Here is a 27,487-nt window from a genome sequence, read left to right as displayed (position 1 = left end):
ATGATGAATCCTTTGTCCTAACTCTGACGCTCAAGAAGTAAGTGGACACAGAGTTTTTTCCTCCATCCACAAAAGGAAACTGTAACAAAATAACCTAGAAGTGATATTGTGTTTAGGCAGATATAATTATTTTGAGTTAGGAAGTTTGAAAAGACAAATGGACTCATTGTTTCCCCACTGGGATGATTTCAGTTACAGTAATAGTCTCAGGTGATGGCCATGTTTTGTAACGATTTGGTTAAAAATAACTTGATTGCAAAACCTCCAGCATGATCAAGAAAATTAAAATAGTTTCCTTTCGCTTCACTAAAAAAAGACATTTCCCTCTGAAATGTCATGACTCACACAGAATGGTTGCATAAAAATGCACGGATAACACTGATCTTTCCTGTTTATTGCTTTTTCAGTAGAACTAATGGAAGAAAACATCTGCCTTCGGTTTCCCCTTTATTTTTGTAAATTCTTTTCTCATGCTTGGCTGTAGAGCCGCGCCTGCCTACGTTTACTCGGGCAGCCGGGTGACCCATGGGTTTCACTTCTCCCCTTTCTGGTGGTGACATGAATTACTCCCTGATGAGCTGTTCCACCATGTCAATCTTTATAACCTCCAGTCGAGTGCACTTATTCTGAGGCCCTAGCATTGCGTTGTGGGGACCTCAGAGATCACATGGGCCATCTTGTCCCTGGTCATGTAGCTCCCTCCAGGACACGCCTGTAACGGGGGCCCCTGGGTCCCTTTGGAGTACCCGCAGTGGCAGAGCTGGCCGGACAGGAGGCGGCCCTGTCCTCTCTGGAATGATGTCCTCGTGCTCGGTTTCAAGTCCCCCTCCGGGCACCCTGCCACTGTTCTAAACAGCACAGCTCCCCTTGTTTGATGGGACTGGGGACCTGCATGCACGCACGCAACACTCACACAGCAGGTGCCCATGCAAACTCATGCATGGCCAGACAGCGAGTTAAGAGCATGGACTTTGAAGACAGAGTCTACTGTGGGTTTGGGGCAATCTTGAGTGAGGTGCAGGTTCTCTCTCAGTTTCCTCCCTGGGGTTGGCATGAGGATGGTGCTACGCCGGTGCCTGACCTGTGCCAGGTGCCCGGTCAGTGCTCGTTGCTGTCCTTTCCCTATGGTGGGCGGCCTTTGTAGTAGGTTGAGTCCCTAGACATGACACCTGGACGGCAATTCGTGCCACACTGACTGAGAGGGCCCCCTAGGGAGGAGTGGAGAGGGACAAGCTGTCCATCAGAGGAGGAACCAGGCCAGCAATGGTCCAGGAGAGGTCCAGCCTCAGCCTGACACCACTGGTGCCCCCTCCTGGGACTGTAAGTGCACCGGAGTCTGTCCCACCTGGAGGCAAGGGAGCGGGCTCCCTTTGGCCACAGACCTTGAGCGGGGAGCCTAACTCCCAGACACCTTCGGGCCAGGAGGCTTCAAAGCAGCTCCAAGGACAAGTCTTTGAGAAGATTCAGGTGTGAGCAATGGGTACAAGAGACCCAGAGACCTGGGTGGGACGTCAGCAGCATCTGCGACAGCCCGTGAGTAGAGATGATGACCCTCAGGCTTGCCCATGAGAGCAGCTGAGGTTCATCCGAGATGGCCTGACAGAGCAAGTCTCTGGAGCCCCTGCTGTGCCGCCTCTCCAGGACTGGCCACAGCCTGGCCCAAGACTGAGGCCAGCTCCCAGGGCTTGGCCACCAAGTCTTTATGCATGAAGGAGAAACCTTTCTGTGGGAGACAAATTGAACATCTTTGTTGAACCCAACAGATATTTATTCAGTGCATGTGTCTGTGCTGGAAACTGAAAATACAGCCATGAGTGAAACAAGCGTGGTCACCATCCATAACGGAGCTTTTGGTGTGGCTGGAGGAAATGAACCAACAAATGGTTGCAAGGTGGATATAAAATTAAAATGGTGATGTGTTCCAAGGGGAAAAAACAGGAGGCTGTGAAAACTGTACCCAGGGACCCTAATTCCCATGTTAGGAGTGGTGGGGAGAATGGGATGGGGCCAATCCTCTCTGAGGAAATGATCATTAAGCTGGGATCTGAAGGATGTGAATGGGGATTAGCAATTTGTAGGGCCTGGGGGGGTGTCAAGAACTTTCCCAGCCATGGAAACAACATGTGAAAAGGCCCTGTGGTAGGGAAGGAATCGTCAAGTCTTGGGAGGTGAATAAGGCCATGGAGTGTGATGAGGGGAAAGGCCAGACCAGTGGCAGCCACGGAGAACCACCATGACCTTAGAATTAATCAAATTGCAAGAAGCTGTCCCTGAAGGATGTGAACATGATCTGATTTGCCTTTTTATGCATAAAGACTTTGCTAGTGCAGAGAAGGAAATGGATCTTTTTGGAATCCAAGAAGAAAGGGAACTAATATTCACATACTACAGGAGGTACTACGTGAAGTAACTTTATGAATGTTTCTCACGTAATCCCCATGACAAGCCTTTTTTTCTATTTTCGGCATATGGATATCCAATTGTTCCAGCAACTTTGTTGAAAAGACTGTCCTTTCTCCAATAAACAGCCTTTGCAGCTTTGTCAAAAATCACTTATTCTCTGTCTCTGGGTCTGTTTCTGGACTCTGCGCTGTTCTGTCGCGCTCTTTGTCTGTTCCTACTCCCGCTCCACGACACCTTCACTAGGCAGCTTTACCGTGAAACCGGGTAGTGTTAATCTCCAACTTTGTTCTTCTTTTCCAGAGTTATTTTGGCTCTTCTAGGCCCTTTGCATTTCCATATGAATTTTAGAATCAGTTTGTCCAATCCTATAAGAAAGCCTGATGGGATTTTAATTGAGGTTGCCTCAAATCTATAGATCAACTTGGAGCAAAATTGACATCTTAACCGTATTGAGTCCTCTGACCCATGAACACTGTATATCTCCCCATTTATTAAGGTCTTCTTTCATTTCTTTCAGCATTATTTTGTTATTATCAGGGTACCGATCTTGCATGTCAGATTTATCTCTATGTATTTTTTATTTTTGATGCTATTGTAAATGACATGTTTTTATTTTGATTTCTAATTGTTCACTGATAGATACAGAAATAGAACTGGTTCTTCTTCTTGCCTGATTGCACTGTCTAGAACCTCCGTCACATGTAGAATAGAATTTGAGAGTGGACGTCATTGTCTTTTTCCTGACCATACAAAGAATTCAGTCTTTCATCAAGTATTTTTATGTTAGCTAAGTTTTTCATAGATGTCCTTTGTCAGCATAGGTTTCCTTCTATTCAAAGTTTGCTGAGGGTTTTATTAAGAATGGACGTTCGATTTTCTCAAATGCTTTTGTGGCCTCCATTGTGATGGTCATACGGTTTTTCCTTTTTGGTTTGTTCAGATAGTGAATTACATTGATTTTTCAAAAGTTAAGCCCATCTTGCATTCCTGGGATAGACACCATTTGGAGAAGATGTATTATACTCTTTGTGTATTGTTGGATTTGACTTGCTAACATGTTGTTTAAAAATTTTGCATCTGTGTTCATGAGGGATGTTGGTCTGTAGCTTTCTTTTCTTGTAACGTCTTTGCTCCACTATCTTCTCACTTGTGTTGACTCCTGTCAACACAAATTTGCTTTCATCTTTATCTTTGTTCCTTTGTACAAAATACCTCTTTTTTTTCTCGGGCTAGTTTTAAAGTTTTTCTCTTTTTCACTGGTATTGAACAATTTGATTGTGATTTGCCTTAGTATAGTTTTCTTATGTTTATTATGCTTGGTGTTCATTTAGTTTCTTTGATCTCTGGGTTTATACTTTTCATCAAATTTATTTTAAAAAATAAGGTATTCATTCTTCAGAGGTTTTTTCTGTCCCCATCTTTCTCTCCTGTTTCAGAGATTCCAATTACATGTATATTGGAGTGGCTGAAGTTGTCCCACAGCTTAGTGATGCTCTTTTTATTTTCTAAACTCCTTTTTATCTCTGTGTACTTTATTTTAAATAGTTCTTTTTGCTCTGTCTTCGAGTTCAGTAATCTTTTTTCTGCAATATCTAATCTGCCATTAATTCTGTCCTGTGAATTTTTCATCTCAGACGTTGTTTTTACATCCAGAATTTCCATTTTTTTCCCCTGTCCTCTCTAACCTTTCAGTTGGTGCTTTCCTTGACCCCTGGTGGCTTCCTCACGTGCAGGCACTGATCTGCACCCTGGCACTGATTCAAGGGGGACCCTCTGCAGATCTCAGGGATTCTGTCCCCTGTGGGTCTCTGTGCTATGAATTCTAGCTGCCTGGTTTCCCTCGTCTCTCAGCTCTATTTCCTGAGTCAGCTGGGCTCAGGCTGGGTCCCCTCTACCTGTGCCGTAGCCTGGAGCCTCTCCTGGTGGCACAATGGGGTGTTAAGGCGCGTCTTGTCTGTTTCCCCTCTCTCAGGGGTCACCGTCCATCACTGCCTGATGTCCAGAGTTTTGAGCACTGTTGTCCTGTGTATTTTGTCTGTTATTTGATTGTTTCGGAGGGAAGGTAACTCTGGTGTCTGTTAGTCTGCCTTGGCTGGAAGCAGACCCTTCCCTCTCTCCTTGAGTGCCTGTCCTGTGTCTCCCCTGTCAGCTCGGTCCTGCGGTTCCTGTGATGGGTCTCCTGACTCCATTCTCTCAGAATGTCAGCGGTTGTGTATCGTGCTCACCTCCTGTTTCTTTTTCTTTCTCTGTGACTTCTGCAAGAATTTCTCAAAGGTTAATTCCAGGATTAAGCTTTCAATATCACTGTTTACTGCCTCCATTTGGGTTTCCGATTCTAAAATTGTGTTTTTCATCTGAAAGCAGTATTTCCTGATCTCAGGTTATTCTCTTTTTATTTTTGGAAGATCTTCTCAAAGGTTGCCGAGATTTGGCACTTCAAAATATTGTCTTCTTTTTTGCAATGTGTTCCCTGGAAGGGGGGTGGGGCAGTATTTGTTCTAATTTCTCAGATCCCTTCCTTTCTTTTTATGTACTGAATCTTTCCCCTCACCTTTTTACTCACCGTATGTTCCTAACATTGATTAAGACTGGAAGTGGTTTCATGCAATGAATATTTCTTTGAAACTTAGCTTTTCCAGACTGGAGGTCCAGTTGTCTGGGAGGAGCTGTGAGGTCGCTGCAGCAGAGGCAGATGTGTGCACGGGCCGTGGCAGCCTGAAGTGGCAGGGGCATTGCCCACTCCTCCAGCTCGTCTGCCGTCCCTCCAGAGCAGCTTCCCTCCTCTTCACAGGGCAGGTCGGCTGCTGTGAGTCAAGGAGACGTGAGAGCTCTGCTCTCAGTCGCTTCTTCTCTGCTTCCTGACTCCCTGGTCTCTCTCCTGCTTGCAGTTCTGGGGGCTTCTGTGGGGGAGCCCACCCATTTCCCTCCCAGGCAGGCTGTTGCTTCATATGTGTTGAACCACGGGGCCGCTCCAGCTCACTCCCGTCCCCTCCCAGGCACGTCGTTTCCTGCAGAAATTCCCTCAACGTTTCTGATTGATTCAAGCCCCCCTGGCACTGTTTTTCTGCATGGATGCTGATTTTCCCTGCCACTCTTGTATTTTTTGATCATTTCATTGGCAATTTGCAGGGGAGCTGAAATTGCCTTCTTGAACTACACTTCGGCCTGACCTCTTTCCAGACTCCAGGCAGCCTTTCTGCAGCCACGGAGGGGGAGGAGCGTTAATCTCTTGCCGTTAAAATGAAAACCTGCAGGCTTGCATTTCTGGCATTTTTGTAGCATGATACCCCAAGAGGAATGCATTTCTTTAAATCACACTCCAGCGTATTTTAAACAGGATGAAGAATCTGGCCTTTTGTCTGCAGATTAAATAGCAGAAGAGGTGCCGGTGGCAGTGAGGGGGATGGTGGGGTGACAATTTTATAATGAAGAGCAGAGTAGCAGGCCGACTCCATGTCATGTTTGGAATGCGAGTGCTGGAGAAAGTTGTCAAGTCCTGGGGCTTTTCAGAGGGCGTAGAGGTCGTGTGGCCTGTCGCCCACGTGGGAGCTCTCTGCCCCTTGGTGTGGACTTAACCCCACACGTTCCAACCTCAGCCTTGTGACTAAGCCTGACATGACTGTCTCCTTGATGCTCTGTGTAGATTCTTGCTGCCTCCTTTGCCATCCTGCTGTCTGCTCCTTGCCTAATTAGCCTCTCCTTAGCACCTTCCCCAGGTGGCAGGGTGGGGAGACAAAGGGGTTGACACTTGATACTTGAACCAGACTTGGAAGAAAGACTCCTTCTGAGCATCTGCAGGACCTGTGAGTGGCCTGCTTGGTCCATCCCTTCTGCCAGCCCTGATCAGGGGCCCCAAGAGCCTTTTTGTTTCTCTTCTTAATTAGTGGCCACAGGCTAGAGTTTAAACGAAACCCCAGCTGCCATCTTCCTAGGTCCAAAAGCAGTGCGGCTCAGAGGACTGCTGGTTCCCTTCAAAGCCATCCCTACGCCCCCAGAACGGCTCACTCTGGGGCTGCCCAGGAGTACCGTTCTGCTCAATGGACGTGACTGCTGTTGCAGGTGGTCACTTCTTCCCAGCATGCTCTGTGCTGCAGACTGGTGCTCCCCGCCCCACCCCCGGGTGGCTGGGACATTGCATCCCCACATTGGGCGTCTCTCTTTCCCTGAGTGTCGGAGATGGGCGCATGAGACGTGAATGGCAGTCGTACAAGGTTTTGCTTCTAGAGTCTAAATTATTGATATTCTTAAGTTTAAGATACAAATCATATGAATTTCCCCAGGCAGTTCTGGAGTAACCAGTTAGAAGCTTTGCCTTGATGATATCATGTGGCTTTTGCAAAGCACACTTAATATTTATCGCTGACAACATCAGGGGGTGGCTGGGTCTGTCGGAAGCACATTTCCTAAGCATCTGGAGCCTCCGGCTTCTCTGCCTCTCATGAGAGACAGCACGACAGCCCTGAAGGCTCGATTCCTCTATTCCCTTCCTTCCACTCACACCTTCCTGGCGTTCCTGGCCCCAGCTTGGGCCCAGCCCACCTGCCAGCCTCTCTTGCACTGAGCTGCAGCCGGTCAGGACTTCTGCCCAGTCTCAGCCCCCTCCCTCCACTTTGCCTCACTAGCTCAGATCCCCTGGCCTGGGCATCCTTCCCCTCCAGCCTCGCCTCTCTGGGCCTCCAGGCCTCCTTTTAACATCTCTTATGGGAGGTGCTCCCTGGTGCCTCTTTACCCTCTCTGAGGGGAAGCTCCCTCCCTGCCCTGTGCTGCCTCTGCGCTTTGTCCAGACTCCTCCAGACCTCGACTGAGATGGTTTGGTAGTCAGACGGGAGCAGTGCGGGCCCCTTTGCTTGTGCTGTGGCTCGCTATTTATTGTTTTATTGTTTCTATTGAATGGAATCAAGAGATTCTTGTTTCCCACCAACTCTGGATGTTCATGAGCTTCCACACACCCTCTTTGGACAATATTATTTTGGGGAACAAAAACTGTTGCTCTGTATGTCTTATTCCCAGGGTGTCTGCGCTGTGTTGTAGTCTATTCCTGTCTGAGTTCACCCCATGCCCACCGCCACTTTCTCCCCTCCCAGCTTGAGTCGTGAGCACCTTATGCGATATGGGAACACCCGCCTTGGTGTATGGTCCGCGGGGGTAGAGTGGACGCAGCCTGCAGCACGAGCTGAGTGAAAAGGTTCCCTCGGTTGCTGTCATTGAACCGTGTGTCCTTTCTTACGAAACCACTTCCAGACTCAAGTGCCAGTGTCCCCAGTGGATAAATAGTGGTGAACTGGCCAGAGGGACCCACGTAGCCTGCCACCCATAGGATGTCACCAGCCTTTCCCTCTCTGGATAACCACACAGAACTAGAAAAGAGGAGAAGTATCAGCTGATCAGGAGCCCAGGCCACTAGGGGAGGACCTGTGTTTATGGCCTCTTGGTTGTTGAGAGGATGTCAGGAGCTTGGCTTCCAGCAGCTGGCTGCCCAGGGTCCCTCCTACCCAGGGAAAATGCTCTGTTAGGCTTGAGGCAAGGAGGGGTGCTTTTAGAGAGAAGTCCTAGTCCTGTCCTAAATCTTCAGGATCCCTTAGAAAATAGGGGAAGAGAGACCCATGGGACATTCATGGGAGCACGTGAGGACTGTAATTTGGCCGCTATACAATCATGACAGCTTAACGCCTGTGGTGGGTGGTTGTGATTCAGGACAGACCTACTGGACGCCCATTGCATGAGAGCAGCCAGGCCTGGGGGTAAAGAGATGCTCAGCCGTGGCCAGCTTGCTCACAGAGTGGGTCACCTTGGAAGAGAGGCACATTATTGGCCCAAGCAGCAGTAATGTTGGGGAACGTGGTGGACGGCATATTTGAAGGCCCCCAAGGCTCCCATCCCCTGCTTATTCAGTCACACACGAATCCAGGCTCTGCTGTGAGGGGTTTTACTGATGTCATTAAAGTCCCAAGTTATTTGGCCTCCAAATATGGAGATTATTACACAATCCGCTAAGCCCACTTAAAAGCAAAGGACTTTATCTTGCTGGTGACAGAAAGGGAAAGTCAGATAGGTTCAAAGCGCAGAAAGGGTTCAGCGTGGCGTTGCTGGCTTTGAGGGTGGAAGGACCATGAGCAGTGCCTCCTGAAGGTGACCACCCACCCACAGCCAGCAAGGCAATGGGCCTCAGTCCGACAGCCACAAGGAACTGCATTCTGCTGAGAACTTGAATGAGTTTGGAGGCAGCTTCTTCACCAGAACCTTCAGATTGTCAACGCCTTGATTTTGGCTTTATGTGACGCTAACCAGGGGACCCAGGCAAGCCCACGCAGATGTCTGCTTTAAGCCTCTGGGTTTGTGGCAATTTGCAACACGACGATAGAAACAGTACAGGTGCCATTCTGTTTAGGGTGCAGCACCCCTGGGCCACCGAGGATTCCCAGGGGACTAACACTGAGTCCCTGCTCAGAGAGGCTCAGCCTGTCATCACCATCAGATGGCTGGACGTAGACTTGAAATGGTCGTGTGGTGGTGCAGGGGAGAAAATTATGAACGTATCCTTGATGAGGAAAGCGTGGAGAAGGAAGGCCTTTCCAGATGGAGAATTTAAGAGGCAAGGGGACAGGGAGGGACTTCCTCATGCGTTTCCTGTCGTGATTTCACCTTCGCATTCGTCTTCGAGTGTTTGCAACGAGGTAAAAACATTTGAGTCTGGTTGTGCAGAGTCGACCTGCTGCGGGTTGGCCAGGGCAGCATGGCGGCCAACGCCCCATTTGGGCCCTGGAGGGTTTCTCTAGAAGAATGGAGCCTTCCGACTCCACCTGAGGGAGCGCTGGCTCCCCGTTATCAAACTGGGAAGAACTTTTCCCTCCATCCGTGTGTCCAACTGAGCAGGGCCTGCATGACGGAGTGCCATATTTTTCTGAGAGGCTCTTGGAGGACTCTTCTCCAGCCCAAAGACAAGATGTAGACCTGTCTAGGTGCAGAGGAGGGCTGGAGGGAGGCGCAGGAGGACTGGGTGGCCTGGAGACTAGCCGAGTTTCTCAGCCTTCTTAGGGTGGGATCCATCTCTCTCTGGTTCCCCCTGTGATCATGTAGCAAAGAGTGACCGTATGTATATAATCCATCGTCCAAATCCGGGCACTTTGAGAGGGAAGAGAGGCCCTACTAATAACTATGCCAGGACAGCAGGCAAAAGCCAGGGCTGTCCCAGGCAGGACCGGCACGTGGGGTCCCTCTGACTGTGCCTGACCTGAGGGGGCCACTCCTCCTGCCACTCCACCTGAATATAGACACACACCCGTTCTGCTGAGTCTCCTGGGAAATCACAGGGGCAGGCTGGAATACTCTAAAGGGCTTACTGAATCAGAAGGAAAAACTAAGAAGCAGTAAACAAACACACAAAAAGAATTACAAGAAAACCTCGCATTTTCCCAGTCTAGGTTTCTGATCCTGCACAGCCACAGACTGGCCCCAGTCCCCTGCAGATGGCTGACCTCCTGGCCCCCTCACTGCCCATCTGCTTCTGTTCCAGGGGGGTGTTATTTTGTTTTCTGCTCAGGGGAGTGGCCTCCAGGTTTCCCAGAGCAGTTGATGCTGCGAAGGGTCCAACTCCTGTTCACATCCTGACTCCCGACTCCCCAGCCGTGACATCACGCTTGGCTGAGTTACTTAGAGTCTGTGGGCTTCTGTTGCCTCATGGGAACAATACAACCCACCCAAGGGCACCACGGAGGGCTCATTGTTGGGAGTTTCTGCCTGGGGTGCTGGCAATAAGGGGCTGCATTGTTCAGAGAGGAATTCAAAAACAATAATAAAGCTTATAAAAGAGAATCTGCTTTTTATTATCCCTGTGTACCAGCAGTCCTTGGCAGCATCGGTGATAAACTATTTCTCCCTCTGAGGCTGACCATTCCCGATGCCCTTCTCCCTGTTCCACGTGAGTATGCCACTGTGGCGTATTGCTGAGGGTTATGATGTAGACGAAACAAAATAATACACGGAAAATGTTTCATAATGCCTGGCCCTTAGTAAAATCCTCAGTAAATTAAAAGTTAATCGCTTGTCCTTCCTCCTCCTGTCAAAGGCCAGAGATCATTGTATTAGTCTGGACTGTTCAGTGGCAAGTGATGGAAACTAAGATTGAATTAGTTGGGGCATTGAAAGGGGGAATTTATTGACACTAAAGATTTGACCACCTTAAGGGTGTTCTTTCACTGCTTTCTTGAAATCAATTTCATTGTCTTAGATCCAGTTCTCCTTGAAGCTAGAATCATTGCCGCTGAAAAAGCCATGCTCAGATTTCTAAAGAAAAAAGAGAGGTGGAAACGGTCACATTTTGCTGGTGGAGGACTCTGATTGACCTGACTGGAACATGTGCTAGTCTTAGAACCAATCACGACAGACAGAAGATGAGTGAAGTACCATGATTGGCCCAGCTAATGTCAGGTACCCAGCCCTCAACCAATCACTATGGACAGAGGATGGATGAGGTGCTATGATTGGTCCAGCTTGTGTTGAGTGCCCAGCCCTCAACCAATCACTATGGACAGAGGATGGGTGAGGTACTATGATTGGCCCAGCTTGTGTCAAGTGCCCAGCCCCCAACCAATCACTATGCCCAGGGAACTGCGACCTTGTAAGATGACAGCTCTTTTTTTGACTTTCATAATAAGGGAATAGCACAAGAACATTGCAGTGGGGGTGGTCCTGGGTGCATTAGAGTAGCTGATGTCCCTGTGCAACTCCACTGCCCATCCAGAGCCCGCCTTCTGGTTGGAGAAGAGAAGGGTTTGGCTACAACTTGAGAGTTGGTGTATTTGTACCCTTGGCCATGTCCAAACACCTGCCAGAGGTCACGAACTGTGAGGGAGATGCATGGCCCTCAGCAGCAGAGGCCTGTGCTCTCCCAGGCCGGAGAGCCCAGCTCACGCTCCGAGTTTGTTCTGGAGCAGGTTTGTGTGCACCGCTTGGTTGGGTTCCTGTGCCGGGGGGAGCTGTTTGTTCCTGTGTGCACAGCTGCTGTGATGGCTGGGGTCAGCCTTTTGAGAAGGAGAACACATTGTCACTGGAACAGCAATCAAAGTGTCTTCCATCCTCTGGGCCCCCATTTGAGGGGGCCGTATACTTTTGGAACATCAGATCCTGTCCATCCTGGGGCCTCGGCTTTCCTTTGTTGCTAATCATTATCTCTTGTTTTCCTCCCTTGCTATCTTGGTTTTCCTCCTTTGTAAACCAAGATAAGATGTTTCCAGTTTTCTTAAGGATTCTTTTGATGAAATAGTTCTAACTTTATTTGTATTTCTGCTGTAGCCTGGGGAGCTGTCTTATGAGCACAGAGCCTTCTTTTGTGATCTTATCCAAGAAAAACTTCTGATTCTTCTTTTTTTAAAAAGTTACTGCTGACCAAAATAATACTTGAAAATCAGTTTACTGAAGACAATTATAGAATGGCCTTCTGCGCAAGAGAAAGGTGCTCTGTTGTGGGAATCTTTATAATCATCTTCTGAAGTAGGAGTCAGCAAATGTTTTTCATAAAGGGCCGGATAAAAAATATTTTTGGTTTTGTGGCCATATAGTCTCTTTCACAACTACGCAGCTCTGGCTTTGTGGCATGAAAGCAGCCGTAGATAATAAATAAATGAACGACCATGCCTGTGTTCCAATAAATATTTTAAGAACAGGTAGTGAGCCAGGTTTGGGTCAGAGGTCATAGTTTTCCAACTCCTGTTCAAAAGCATTTTATGCTTGTCAACTGTCTTAGAAAAATTATGGTTAAAAACCCTGAGATGTGTCATAATTATTCATTCCATTTCGTAGAGTAGAAACACTGAATATTGGTCAATATGTTGACTTTAGGGTTCACTAGGAGCTTTAGAGGTAGACTAGCTGTTGGTATTTACAGCCTTAAATGTTTTTCTCATTTGATGTAGTAATTCCATTTTTAGGAGTCTATCCTAAGATAGTATGGATATTTTTTTTCCTACTCAGTTCTTTACCACAGCTTTATTTGCCATATGGAAAACCTGGGAATAAGTTAATGTCTACTGGTAAATTATCTATTCAAAATAATATCATAGAGCCATTCGCATAATGTTTATAATGAAATCCTTATGAGTTTATGTTGTGGCATAAAGTGGGAAAATATATACCATGAAAGCTCGATTAATTAAAAGAGCAGACACGCGTAGAAAAAGATTGACAAGAATATGCCTAAATGTTAATAGTGTTTTTCTCTAGAGAGGAAGATTATCTTATTTTTGCTTTGTGTGTTTATTTGGTTTTTCTAAAAATTCCACTTTAGTTTTTAGAGCTTAAAAAGGCAGCTTAAGGAGAAAAATGAGTAGTTCTTCAACTTTTAGCCTGAGATAGTTCTGTGCATTATTCTGGAACCTTCCAGATGCCCTCTTTCCTTAGAGAAGCCAGGAGGCGGGGCGGGGCTGACTGTAGGGGGCCTCCCACCTGTGGCCTGCCGGTGCAGGACGCTGTTGGTTCAGGGCTCACAGACCCGCTGCTGGAACCTGCCAGCCACTTACACACCCGAATTCTCGAAGCGAGTCAGTTGAGCTTTTGCCTGTGTAAGTCTTCCAATCTTCACGTAACCTTCCACGTAGGCATGTCGGAGTCTGTTTTCCAGCTGAGGAAACTGAGACTCAGAGAAACTAAGTGATCTGCTCTTCTCCCACACGCTGCCCCTGCAGGAGCTGTGTCTCTGATCCTTGCTGCCCTTTTCCCTTGGAAACTGCACCCTTCAGGTTTAGGGTATGTTACTGACTCACTGATGTTCTCCTTTGTATATCAAAGCCAGAAAAATACCTGCTTCCCCAGTTGCCGGTTGTGTCAGGAGACTTCTCAGGCCTCTTTGGCAAAGCTGGCCATTGTATCATGTGTGCCCTGCTTGCTCTGGCGACTGGGTCCCAGTGCTCAGAGAGCAGCTCATCCCTTCTGGACTCAAAGAAGGAAGCCGACAGGGTGTTGAGGATTCAGGAATGAGACTCTTGCTGAATTCAAGGAACTGGTGAAGTGGGAGGACCAAAGTGAGAGGACTGGTAGATGCCAAAGTTGTGGTCCAGCCGGGACATCCGAACGTCAGATTCCCGACGGAGAAGCTGTAGATGCCTGCAAGTTCCTGAATGTGGTGGTGGAGTGGTGGCTGCCATGGAGAGGAGGGGAACATACTCAGAGGGGGATGCTGAGACCGTGCAGGGTGATAGCAGGTCTTGGGGTGGAGAGAAGGACTAGGATGATGTGCTGGAGTCTACACTGCAGGAGGACAGAGCCCGAGGCTGGAAGACTATAGAACAGGGAGGGGTAGCAGGGAGGCGAGGCCGATGTGAGTCTGGAGAAACCAGGGTTGTAACAGAGGAGCGCTGGTTTGCCAGGGCTCTGGGGACTGTGGAAGGTAGCAGAAAGATCCCGTGACATGTGGGATTTGGGAGAGTAAGCTTCTTGTCCAGAGGAAGTGCTGCTGGGGAAGTGGTGGGTCAGGCTGCTCTGTTAACTCAGGGGGTCCTGGGGATTCCTATAAGCAGTTGAGGATGTAGGGTTTGTTTATTTCAGAGTGGGCATTCCAGAGGCATCCTATAGAAGATCAGGAAGGGGGTAAGCTGGAGCTCAGGTCGTTGGTGAAGAGTACAGAGAGGAGAGGTGACCAGGGAGGCCGGTAGTTTAGGCTCTGGCCAAGGAAAGCAGGATGAGGTTGGTGGTGGGACCAGCCCAGTGACATGATTGCAAAATAATGCATCCTCCCAACCCAGTGGATGAGGGTGGGGGCGGAGGGGAGGCTGGAAAGAGTCAGCATTGGCCTGGATCGATTGTGCTTCTAGGGATCCACTGAGAAGCAGCCCTAGGCATCCAGAGCCATGCTTCTAAGCAGACCCGAGGTTTCCACGGGTCGGGAAAGAGGATCAGAAGCAGTGTAAGAGCAGTGGTGTCTCCGTGGTTGCTTCTCTACTTGGGGGGCCTTGTTGTAAGTAACGCCAACACCCAGGTCGCCTGCGGGATGGAGGGTGACTCCCGGCCCCTTATGCTGGGACTCACTGCCCAGTGCCAGCGGACGGCCACTCGCCTTCATACATCTCTGCTGCTATTCAATTTGTCGAAAGTCCCATTTACACACAACCCTGCAGAAACACACCTACCGTGTGAAGTTAGGCATGCTTTCATCCAGAGGAGCCTGGAAAGGGTCCGTTGTGCCCGAGGAAACTGGAGAAGCACACAGGGAATTAAAGGTTGAAGCAGCCGTCCCTCGGGGTCCTACAAATGTGTCTTCTCGCTGCCTCATGTTCCACGGCTCGTGCTATGCAGCCGCGCTTTATCTTCAGAGCACACTCTGGAGTTTGACAGACTCGCGTGCTGGCCTGCTTCCCAGCTCAAACCGTTTGCCATTTGGTAGATGATAAAGTACGTGACAATTTACACTGAAGCGGCCGTAAAAAGATGGTGTCTGTGAGTGAGACAGACAGCTGTCAACCCTGAGACAGCAGCCGGCACCGAACCGGCAGACGCCGGGGGCCTCTTCCATGTGGGCCGCTCCAGGGTCTCTGCAGGCTGAGCGTTGGCCGCTCCAAGGAGTGGGGTTTGGGTGGACTCATCCTGCCGCAGGACGTGCGCATCAGAAGTGAGCGTGATGGTGATGGCTGGAATTTGGAATGGGCACCTGCCAAGCCGGGTCCACCCGGGAAGTGGAGGCTACAGTGTCTCAGCTGCTGCGACGGGCGCCCAGGAAGGGGAGCTGCCCGGGCACAGCCTGAGCCCCTGAGTACCAGGCTCTGGTGCCGAGAGAGCGGGGCTCAGGGCAAGCATGGGTGTCACAGGCCTGTGGACAAGGGAGGTGGCCCCATGCTGGACACACGTCACCCTGCTCCCTCCCCTCCATCTGGAGCAGAGGGAGCCGAGCTTGGGTCCAGCTGGGGAGTGTGTCTTCCTCAAGGCCCTTTGATTCCAAGTGATAGAAAGCAGTGGACCCTTCGCTGCAGAGGGCGGGTGTCGGGGCACGTCCCCCCTTGCACGGTGCCTCACTCTTGTTCACAGCACTTTCCTTCACCTGACAGCATCCTCCCTTGCTGGCTCCTCCGTTCCATCCCATCCCATTCTCGTCACCCTCGAGAACAGAATGGCTTCTGTCTGTGTGACTTCGCATGCTCAGATCAGCACCTCGTGTATTGTTGGTGCTTAGTGAACATTGATTAAATGATGGCAAGGTGACCCCTTGTGTGAGTCATGCTGATGAACAGGAGATAGTCAGGCAAAGGGACGGGAATTTCCTGAGGCAGAGGGACCTGCCTGGAGGCCTGGGGGGGGCGGGGGGAGGGTGGATTTGGGGGGAGCCACCCTCGGGACAGGGCATTTCCACGCTAAGGCTGGGGGACTGGAGGGTGCGACAGGTGAAGCTCAGAGGCCAGCAGAGGCCACGTCTTGGGGACCGTTCATAGTGGACCGTTCATAGTGGACCGCAGGACTTGGGTTATGTTGGGACTCAACGGTGGGGAGCACAGAAGGTTTTCAAGGAGTGTGACACGATCGGTTAAGTCTGCCAGGAGCACACACTCAGCGCTTCCCTTGGATGCAGATCATTTGTACGTATATTTTATCACAATAATCCTGAGATAAGATGGTACTCCTGCATTTTGCAGGGAGGAAAAAAAATAAATACCGTGCACCAGCGAAGCTGAGGGCAGAGGGTCTCGTGCGAGTGACAGAGCCGTGGCATCGTCTCAGTGTTCTTCCAGGAGCGATGCAGAGGGAGGGTTGAAGTGGGCAGGGACAAGGACGCGATGGATGTGCTGGTGCAGCCCTCCATCCAGGTGAGCCGTGAGGACCATCTAGGGTAGCGGCAATGCAGACAGAAGAAGTGCATGGGCCAGAGGCACCCGGGATGCAGCACTGACAGAACGTTAGTGCCTGATCAGGGGATGGCATCATTTTTTCATGGTCTTTATTTAATAAGCATTTATAGAGCACTTCCTGTGGGCCGTGCACAGTTTTAGTCACTTTCTAATATTAACTCATTTAATCCTCATAATCACTGTCTGAGGGAAGTACTATCTTTATCCTCATTTTGTAGATGAGGAAGCTGAAGCACAGAGATGGTAGGTAACTTGCCCAGGATCACGCAGTAAGTGAGGGAGGCAGGATTTAAAGCTAGGTTCATGCTCTTAACTACTAGGTTTGTAGCTTGAGCAACCGAGCAGAGGTGTTGCCGATGGCCACGGTAGGGAGCTGTGGAGAAAGGACAGCCCCGGACGGTTTGGACGGGAGATCAGACTTGGTTTTGGACCTGTGGGTCCAAAAGGTGTCTGTGAGATGCCCAGGAGACAGACGGACACAGGAGCTTCCAGGAGAGGTCTGGCTGGAGGAGGCCGTTTCGCTGTCATCAGCACGTAGGGAGTGGTGGAACCAAAAGAGCTGCTGAGGATCCTGGGGAGGGTGAGAGAGCAAGGGGCCCATGCCCCTGAGTGCCAACACCGAGGAGTGCCGCAGGGCTGAGAACCAGCCAAGGAGAGGCAGAAGAAAGAGCGTCCAGGGTAAGGACGTTCCGAGAAGGAGGCTGTGGCCGAGGACAGGCACGAGGTGGGAGGGACTGGACAGTGATTATTAAATTCGGGGGCTGAACCAGTGGTGCAGCGGTTAAGTTCGCACATTCCACTTCAGTGGCCTGGGGTTCGCCGGTTTGGATCCCGGGTGTGGACATGGCGCCGCTTGTCAAGCCATGCTGTGGTAGGCGTCCCACATATAAAGTAGAGGAAGATGGGCATGGATGTTAGCTCAGGGCCGGTCTTCCTCAGCAAAAAGAGGAGGATTGGCGGCAGATGTTAGCTCAGGGCTAATCTTTCTCAAGAAAAAAAAAAATTCGGCAACAAGCAGGGGCCCTGTGGCCTCGGCCAGAGCAGCGAGTGGGGACCCAACTCTGACTGCAGGTGGGGAGAGGACAGGGACTTAGGGGCCAGAGGAGGCTTATTTGTTTTCTTCTGTCTTCTGTGATGAAAGAGGTTTAATGGCATTAGACTACTGGAAGGAGCTGGCAGCAGGGAGGGGAGAAGTTAGAAATAAGTGGGTGGGAGGACCAGGTGCTGGGGCAAAGCCGTGCCAGGTGGCGAGGACACACTGCAGATTCCGCATTTCTTCTGAGATGAGAGCAAGATGGGCGATGGGTGCAGATGAGTTTGTAAGTGTTTTGATGTAGGAACAAGGAAATAAAGAGGTAAAAGTCCTTTTATACCAGCATGCTACTTATAATGCCAACTTTGTTGGAAAGTGCTGTTACGGATTGGTGAAAAACATTCGATTCCACTGACGTGTGCACTGAACCGGGCACTGTCGGCTCTGCTCAGACATGACATTTTTCAACTTGGTTCCTTCCTTCGAAGCACAGAGCTCAAGGTCAAGGTAAACAGGCATGTAATGAAATCATTACAATACAATATGGAAAGTGCTGTAAATGCCTGTTTCCTCCACCAGACTCGATGGTAGACATGATCTTGCTCATATTTGCATCCCCAGAGCCTGACAAGATGCCTGGAACATCAAGAACCTTGATAAATATGGAATGAATGAATCGATGAATGAATGAATGAAGAAATAGACAGGAAGCTCTAGAAAACCTAGAAAAGACTTCCCAGGGCTGTGACCTTTGAGCTGGTCCTGAAGGATGAGTTAGCAGTTCACCGGGATGACAGTTCTCGGGGAGGATTCCTGGCGGAAAGGACCGTGTCTGCACATGCGTGAGGGCACAGGGCACTTGTGGAGGTGCAGGCACGGCGAGGGGTCTGAGGAGGCTGGTCCAGGGCTGCGCTCTGCCACCAACCACAGCTGGTTACTGGGCACCCAAAACAGGGCCAGTCGGAATGGAGATGTGCTCCATGTGTAAAATGCACACCGATTTCAAAGACTTAGTATGAGAAAAAGAATGCAAAATATCCCATTCATAATTTTTTATGTGGATTACATGTTGAAATGGTAGCATTTTGGATACATTATTAAAAGCAATTTCACTTGTTTCTGTTAACTTTTTTTAATGGGCCTACTAGAACATTTAAAATTACATAGGTGGCTTTTATCCTACTTCTCTTGGACAGGGTGAGACAGGAAACGTAGAAGAAATGGGGCTGTGTGGCAGGCAGGGAGTAAGGAGTAACTCTAAGGAGTTCCTGTAAGTGACGCAGCTCTAAGCCAAGGGGGGCGCAGTCACGTAAGTGTTATCCAGGCAGCCGTCCGTGTGTGCAAGACAGACTGAGGAGAAAGGATGCTGGAGGCTGGAAGCTGGTGTGTCCTCATCAGGAATGACCAATGGGCAGCAATGATGGAGGCAGAGGAGACGGAGAGTCAGAGACCAAGTGTGCTGGAGGTGAGGGAGAGTAAGGACTCAGAGATGATGTCTAGGATCCTGACTTAGATTTCCGTGTTGGTGGCGATGCCTTTGCTGACATCTGTGGAGCAGCCAGTGTTGCTACCTTTGAGCTGTACAGTCAGCTGTTGGTGGTTTGGTCTGGGGCTAAGGAGATGGAGGGTTTGGTGTTGGAGGTGTGGATATAGGGTCATGAGCATACGGAGAGGATCATCACAGCCTTGGAGTGGATAAAATCGTGTAGGGGATGCATAGAATGAGAAGAGAAGATGGCTGAGATGGGAGCCTCTGGGGAACGAAGGGTCAGACAGGAGGAGCGGAGAGGGTCGGTCGGAAGCCAAGGGCACGGGAGGTTTTTGAGAAGGGCTCGGATGCAGCCATGTCAAGTTCAGCAGAGCAGTCAGTAAGACCAAAGGAAAGTGTGTTTTGGATTTAATAAGGAAGCTGCTGGTGACCTTGACAAACACCGTTTCCAGGAAGTAGTAGGGGAGAAAGCCAAATCAGAATGACTTGAGCTGATGGAATCTGACAAAGCAGAGACGGCAAGTGTAGACCACTCTTGGAAGAAAACAAAGCACTTAGAATTGCGTGGATTTCATCACTCCATGTGTTTCCTGCCAAAGAATGTTGGGAATTCCAAGAAACAAACAATTTGCACAGCCCCACTTGTCCTCCTTTGCAGAGCATTGGGAGAAAGCTCCCCGCCAACTGGCGCCCCCTGGTCAAAGGCAGAGGCTTACATAGCTGTCCTTCTTTCTCTCTTAGGCCGGATCTTGGACCTGAAGACGGGGACGGTCAAGAAGGAAGGGCAGCAGTCGTCCATGAGGATGTGCATGGGCTCCCGGAGGTCCTTCATCTGCAGGATGAGGTCTGTTTGGACAAACGGTGGGCTGTGGCCGCGGCTGGTTTACTCCCTTCTCACCTGCCGTTAAGAGCCTTGACTGGCTCTGCTAGGATCACACACTGACCCCGACTCACTCCAGTGACTTCATCTTCTTGACTGTAACGTGTGGACATCCAGACTCCTTAGTCTGTCTCAGAAGAACCTCCTCCTTCTTCCTTCTGTCCCGACTTGTCGGATTCGCCATCATTTCCTGCCCATCTCCCAGTGTGCCCATCTCCCTTTTCCACCTGTCTCACCTTTCTACCTGTTCTTCAAGGCTCTTTCCAACTCCAGCCTCTCCAGGCTTCTTATTTCTCAGCACATTTTATATGAGACCTACCGATTTCATACTTACTCTTGTATTTCCTTGTATCAACTCATACACTTTTAATTAGTCTCTAATTATTATGTTGTTGATCGACATTCTAAGCATAAATATCTTGGCTCCATAAGTGGGTTATAGTTGCCCTGAGATTGGGGGTTTTGGTCTCTACCTCTTTGAGCCTCGCGTGACATCTCGCACAGTGTTCTGCACACATTTGGTTAACACATGGTTGTTGAAGAATTGCAGAGTGACTGAAGCTGGGAGGAATCAGGAGATTGCTGTGTTCCCCAAAAAGAAAGAACTAGGATCTTGAATCTTCGAATCCAGGTCAGACTTCCCTGGACTTTCAGCCCGTGGTCCTAGAGCAATGGATGGCATGAGCTGCAAGGCAGGACGTGGACGACACAGTCAGCTCTGTCTGGGGCATGGAATTCCTCAGGCAGTAACCCGAGACAATGCCTCTCATTCATTCATTATTCAACAAATTTATATTGAGCGTCCGCCTATGCCAGGTGCTCTTCCAGGTGCTGGGATTTCAACCTTGAATAGAGTGAACAAAATCACTGACCTTGTAGAACTTCATTTTAAGGGAAGACACAATAGACAAAAAGGCCAAGTAAATACATGGAATGTCAGATGATGGTGAAGTGCTACAGAGGAAAATAAAGCAAATTTAAGAACGAGTAGGAAGCATAGGAGTTGTTAATTTACATGTGATCTAGGGTGGTTCAGGGAAGGTGGCATTGAGCAGAGACCTGAAAGAAGTGAGTGAGACCTGGGACACCTGAGGAAAGAGAACACCAGGAAATAGTATGTGCAAAGGCCCTGAGGGAGGAGTGCTGTTGCCACGTTCCAGGAGCAATAAGGCTGCTCTCGCAGGAGCAGAGGGAATGGGGCGCGGTGGGGGAGGAGTGGGACGAGATGAGGTCAAGGAGTGGATGCTAGGTCCTGTTGGCCTTAAGACTTCAGCTTTTGCTCTGAATGAGATGGGAGGCCATTGGAGTTTGGTCTTAAGAGTAACATGTTCTGAATTACATTTGAAAAAATCGCTCTGGCTTCGTGTGGAGAACAAACCTGCAGGGGAAGAACAAGGATAGAAGCAAGGAGGCTGTTGTAAGAATCCAGGTGAGAAACGTCACGACGGTGAATGTACTTCAAAGATGGAGCCAGCCTTCCTTGGGGTATGAGAGAAAAAGAATTCAAAGATCGAAAATGTTTGCCTGCCCAGCTGGAGAAGTGGAGTTGCCGTTTACTAAGGGGAAGAAGATTGTTGGAGGAGTTGCTTTGGGCTAGAGGGAAATTTCAAGCATTTGAAGACTGAGATGCCCTCAGATGTCTACATGGAGAGGATGAGTAGACAGTTGCATGTATAATTCTGGAATTCAACGGAGAGGTTGGGGCTGAAGATAGGGACTTGGGGTTGATGTCAATGAGATGGAATGTAAAACCTCGAGATGGCATGAGATGACTCAGGAAGTGGGTGTAGGTCGAGAAGAGGGCAGACTTCTGAGCCCTGGACCACTCCTACATCGGGAGGTGAGGGACTGAGATGGAGCGGCTGGGCAGATAGCAGGGAACAAGAGAGGAAGGAAGTTTCTAGGAGGAAGGCGTGCTCCATGGCCGGATGCTCCTGATGAGTCCTGACCACAAGGATGAGTGTCAATCACTGGACCTCAGATGGAGAACCCGAGGGGCTGGAGCTGCGGGCTGGTGAGCAGGGTGGTCCTCCCCTCCTCTTCCTCTGGGAGAGAAGCCCGTCCCTGCCCCGTGGGCTCTCCTGTGCATCTCTCCCACAGAGTCCACGTGATTCCACACCGATCCTGATTCAACCCCATGTCTCCTGCTTTCTCTGACCTTCTCGTCCCTGCCAGGCTTCCTGACACGGCTGATGCTCTGATCTCGGGGCCGGCCACAGTGGAGCCACTCAGTAATGTCACTTTCCTAGTTTTTTGCTCCTGGAACTGTGACTTGCCGCCTGAGCATCTGTTGGGTACCATGAAGTTCCAAACAGCCGATGCTTTAAAATAAGGATATATTTTCACAAATTCAAAGTAATCTTTTAAAGCAACTGTACATCTCAAACAGACTCCCTCATCTACCAGCTTACTCCATCTCAGAGCACCAAGGTTGCCTGCCTTGAGGGGGGACCCACCCCTCTACCCTCCAGCTGGACTCTGAGAGTGGCCGTCCTTTCCTGGCATCAGCCCCTCTCCAGGCTGAGCACCTGGAATTCTTCCAGAAGACACGGATGGAATGCCCTTGGCCGCCTGCCGCAGGTCACGAGATGGTGTTAGGGTGACCGAACACGTGAACAGCTCCCTTAGGATTGAGTCTGCACAGGCTGACGGCCCTCGGTCCTGCTGATGGGGCAGGCCTGGCGGCAGGACTTGTGGATCAGCGTCCACCCAGGGACAAAATGCCATCGGTTAGTGTAGTCCAGCACTGCAGGGTCCTTCCTCCATGCCTTGGTCAGTAGAGTAGATGCCTGTCCAGCCTGGTGGGCGTGCAGTGTGGCACCAGCAGTGTGAGTTCTTAATTGCACAGTCTAAGCAGCTCCTTATGAATGAGTTTATTGGAAGTGTCGTAGCCACCATGTCTGTGGATAGGTGGCCTCTAATGCCATTGTCACTGCCCTATGAGCCACACTTGGGTAGTCCCCTCCCTGCCCTGCTGGCCCTCTGGGGGATGTGCTCCAGGTTGCTTTTCGCAGCGCCGGGCCCACATTCCCTGGATTTACCTGTGAGGTGGAAGCACTGTGACCTTCTCCTCCAAGAGAGCAGGTTAGTTTGAGGAAGACACTGGGCACAGGCTGCCAGAGGGCAGAGGGCCCTGCCAGCCTCCCCGGGTGGCACTGTCTCGGATTGCCCCTGCTATGCAAACATGCCGGCTGGCAGCTGTCCCAGATCTGAGTGTAACTGAACCCTTATCTTTGCTGTACTGAGTGCTAAGACATGCAGGGTATTACTTGTCGTATGGCTGGGAGATGGAAGCACACGTGGAGAGTGGGCGTGCTGAGCAGCCGTCAGAGCATAGCCCCAGGGCAGAGTTACATGCTCAGAGCCTGGGATGCTGAAGGGTCATCAAGAAGAGAGGCAGAAAAGGCCCTCCCGGACTGGACAGTGGGATGCTTCCCATCCGCTGCCTCCCAGAGATGGACCCACAGGGAGACCTGATTCTATGCCCATCCTCCCTCTGTCCCCACTCTGTCCTTTGCCATCAGCAGGCCTGCAGCTGTCCAGTTATTCCAGCGCCAGAACATTGCAGGAGAGGAGAGGGGGTCTCCACAACTGGGGAGCTAAAGCCTGAGAAGATGGTTCTGTTCATCAGCATCTGTTTTGAGTTGATGTCTCTGCTCAGGCCTGAAGAGACCTTCATCCCGGGTCATCACCTTCTTCCTGTGTTTCCTTAAAGCCACCCAGTTACTCAAATTATCTGCAGTACTGAGCATGGCCAGGCTTCTCCTAGAGTCCTTCTGTAGGCCTCCAGCTTCTGGGCTGGACGCCAAAGCAGTTTCGGTGTGCATTGCGAAGGGGGTCACATTCCTCTTGCCTTCGGTGACAATCAAAACTCAAAGGCATGCAGGCCAGCCCCGTGCCCTAGTGGTTAAGTCCCGTGTGCTCCACTTCAGTGGTCCAGGTTCAGTTCCTGGGTGTGGACCTAAACCACTCATCAGCAGCTATGCTGTGGCGGTGACCCGCATACAAACTACAGGAAGATTGCCACAGATGTTAGCTCAGGGCGAATCTTCCTCAGCAAGAAAAAAAAAAAAACCTCAAAAGCATGCAAGCCTGCTTGTGTACTTTGGGAGGAAGTTGGCTGTCGGGCTCCTATATATTCTATAAACTTACCTAGATCTTCACTCATTCTAATATGTTTATCAAATCTTAGGTGTGGAAATGCTCCTTTGGATCACCTTCCTCTAAACAGAATAACCACCATGAGGAAAAGGTTCAGGTCAGTGGGCCTTTCTGATGCATGTTTCTGGGGCTGTGCTGGTAGGTGGCTTAAAGGCACTGAGCTAAGGAGTAGGTGAACTTCAAGAGGGGCCTAAGTGTAGAGAGAACCAGGAGGCCCATCCATCAGGGTCGCAGTGGCTGAGATGGGAACAAGGAGTTGGGTGGAATTTATTTTGGACTTTCAGACCGTGTAGGAGGGAAAACAGGATGGTGAGAAGTCAAGATTCAAAACCACAAGGCAAACCCGTGAGGCCAGTAGCTTAGATGCCAAAGTAGTCATCGACATCCTTGTCTCACGCCCGGATGCTGAAAGCCATCTCACAGATGTTCTTTCTTTAGGAATGGCCTTGGCCCTGTCAAAGAGGGAGAAGCCCAGTACGCTGTGGTCCACTGCACGGGATACATCAAAGCTTGGCCTCCCGCAGGTAAGATAGCCCGCGTGTTTATTCCCAAGGGTTTGGATGCTGTTCTCACTCACCGAGGCATCCTGTTAGAAGTGTGTCCTTGTGGAAAGAGGCGGCAAGATATTCTGACTTTCCTTTGTGCTTAGAATGCAATGATCTTTGTCACTGGAAAAAGTCCTTGAGACAAAGATTTCTAAAAACAGTGATCCTACAAAGGTGATGGAGCCTCAGCAAGCCATTTCAGCGGTCAGCCAGAGCACCCCATAAAGTCAGAGACGTTTGAAATGAGAGTTGCCTCTAAATCATTAGAGAAACGCAAATCAAAACCACAAGGAGGCAGCTCTTCCTCTCACCAGGATGGCTACGATAGACAGACAATAGCAAGCCTTGGTGAGGATGTGGAGCAGTGGGGACCCTCATATATTGCTGGTGGTGATGTCAGTTATGTACCTGCTTTGGAAAACAGGCTGACAGTTCCTCAAGAGGTTGAACATAAAGTTACCATATGACTCTGCAGTTTCACACCCAGGTATATACTCCAGAGAATTGAAAGCACGTGTCCACAAAGAAGCTTGTACGTGAATGTTCATCGCAGCATGATTCATAGTGGCCAAAAAGCGGAAACACCCCAAATGTGTACATCAGCTGATGAATGGATAAATAAAAAATGGTATCTCTGTAAAAGGAAATATTATTCAGCAGTAAAAAGCAATGAAGTATTGATTCATGTTATAATATGAGTGAACCCTGAAAACGTCATGCCAAGTGGAAGAAGTCAGACACAAAAGGCCACGTTATATCATTTTATTTAGGTTAAAAATTCTAGAATAGGCAAATCCATTGAGATGGAAAGTCGATTTGTGGTTTCCCGGTACCAGAGGAGGGAAAAATGAAGGGTGACTGCTAATGGGTACAGGGCGTTACCCTATAATGGAATTGCTATGGGTTTTTGAGGTGACAAAAACGTTCTAAAATTCGATAGTGGTGATAGTTGCACAGCTCTACAAATCTACTAAAAACCACTGAGTTGTACGCTTTAAGAGGCAAAGTTTGTGGTGTGTGAATTACATCTCAATAAATCAATTACTAAACAAAAGAATATATAGTGTTAAATCACTGATGTACACTTTATGGCCCAGAGAGTGGTCTGTATCACTGAATGTTCCATGTCAGCTTGAGAGCGATGTGTATTCTGCTGTTGTTGGAGGCAGTATTCTCTGGGTGTCAATTAGGTCAAACTGATGGATAGTGCTCTGAAGGACTGTGCGCTTATTATTTACCTGCTTGCTGTATCGATTACTGAAAGAAGGATGTTGAGGTCTCTAACTGTAATAGTGGATTTGCCTATTTCTCCTTACAGTTTTATCCATTTTTGCTCACATATGTTGATGCTTTGTTGTTTGGCTCATACATCTTGAGGGTTTTTATGTCTTGGAGAGTTGACCCCTTTGTCATTATCAATACCCTTCTTTGTCCCTAATAATTTTGCTTGCTCTGAATTCTGCTTTGTCTGAAATTAATATGACTACTCTGGCTTTCTTTTGGTTAGTGTTAGCATAGTATGCCTTTCTCTATCCTTTTCCCTTTAACCTAACTGTGTCTTTATATCTAAAGAGAGTTTCTTATGGACAACATGTAGTTGGGTGTGTAGTTTTTATCCACCCCGATAGTCTCTGTCTTTTAATTGGTGTATTTAAACCATTCACATTTAATGTAATTATTGACATAGTTTGATTAATACCTAGCATGTTTTCTGTTCATTGTACTTATCCTTTGTTTCTTTTTGTCTCCCTCCTCTTTCTGCCTTCTCTAGTTTTCACTGAGAATTTTGTATGATTTCTTTTTCTCTCTTCTGTTAGCATATCGATTATATTTCTTTAAAAATATCTTTATTATTTGCCCTCAGTTTGAAATATACATTTACAACTAACATAAATCCACTTTCAAATAATGTCATACCACTTCATATGTAGTGCGAGTACCTTATAACTAAGTTTGCCTTCCTTCCTCCTTCCCATCTCTTCTAATATTGCTCTCATTCATTGCACTTATCCATATGCTATCACCATCCAATACATTGTTGCTATTATTATTTTGAGCAAACAAAAGTTTTTTAGCTCAATTAAGAATAATAAAGTATTTTATAATATTTTATGTATATTATATATCTATAAAAATACATAAAATATATATTTATTTTAATATATTTTATTTTACCTTAATTTATTCCTTCTCTGATTCTCTTCCTTTCTTTATGTAGATCTGAGTTTCTGACTTATATCATTTCCTTCTTCCTGAAGAACTTTTAACATTTCTTGCAGGACAGCTCTGCTAGTGACAAATTCCCTCCTTTTTTTTTTTTCATAGAAAATCATTATTTCTCCTTCACATTTGAAGGATAACTTCACTGGATGTAGAATTTTAGGTTGGTGGTTATTTTCTTTCAACACTTTGAATATTCACTCCACTCTCCTTGTTTGCATGGTTTCTTGTGAGAAGCCCACGTAATTCCTATCCATGTTCTTCTGTAGGTAGTGTGGGACTTTTTTCAAGGTTTTCCTCCTTGTCTTTGGTTTTTCTGCAGTTTGAATATGAGTTGCCTCAGTGTAGTTTGTTTTGTTTTGTTTTATGGTTGTTTACACTGCTTGATATTCTCTGAGCTTCCTGGGTCTGTGGTTTGGTGTCATTAATTTTTAAAAATTCCTTGCCATTATTTTTTCAGATATTTCTTTTGCTCCATTTTCTTTCTTCTCCTTTTGGTATTCCAACTACACATAGGTTATATCTTTTGAAATTGTGCTGTGGTTTTGGGGTATTCTGTTCTGGATTTTTTCCTTCTTTGTTCTCTTCGCATTTCAGTTTTGGAGGTTTCACCTGACCTGTCTTCAAGCTCATTGACTCTTTCCCAGCCGTGTCCAGTCTGCTGATGACTCTGTCAAAGGCAGTCTTCACTTCTGTAAAATTTTTTTTTTATTTCTAGCATTTCCCTTCGATTGTCTCTTAGAATTTCCATCTCTCTGCTTGCATTTCCCATCTGTGCTTGCTATTGTCTACTTCTTCCATTAGAGCTCTTCACATATTAATCATAGTTATTTTAACTTCCCTGTCTAGTAATTTCGAAATCTGTGTCATATCAGAATCTGGCTCTGCTGCTTGCTTTGACTCTTTAGGACGTACTTTTTCTTGCCTTTC

At 48.4% G+C, this 27,487-nt stretch overlaps 1 protein-coding gene across 26 annotated transcripts in view; it reads left to right on the top strand.

The window, feature by feature from the left end:
• Positions 1-27,487, top strand: part of ARNT2 (aryl hydrocarbon receptor nuclear translocator 2) — a 173,080-nt gene that overhangs the window by 76,281 nt on the left and 69,312 nt on the right. For all 26 annotated transcript variants that reach the window (XR_011525325.1, XR_011525316.1, XR_011525369.1 and 23 more), the window contains 3 exons: positions 19,493-19,595; positions 23,824-23,889; positions 24,231-24,316. Coding sequence is in view for 15 of the 26 variants with exons in the window: in XM_070569822.1 (XP_070425923.1) it covers positions 19,493-19,595; positions 23,824-23,889; positions 24,231-24,316 (255 nt within the window). In the remaining 11 variants the exon portion in view is untranslated. The remainder of the gene's footprint in view (positions 1-19,492; positions 19,596-23,823; positions 23,890-24,230; positions 24,317-27,487) is intronic.

This window comes from Equus przewalskii, chromosome 1, assembly GCF_037783145.1.
Source record: "Equus przewalskii isolate Varuska chromosome 1, EquPr2, whole genome shotgun sequence".
Taxonomy (NCBI): Eukaryota; Metazoa; Chordata; class Mammalia; order Perissodactyla; family Equidae; genus Equus; species Equus przewalskii.
Note: the sequence above shows the minus strand (reverse complement) of the source record. Positions and strands in the feature narration are given on the sequence as shown.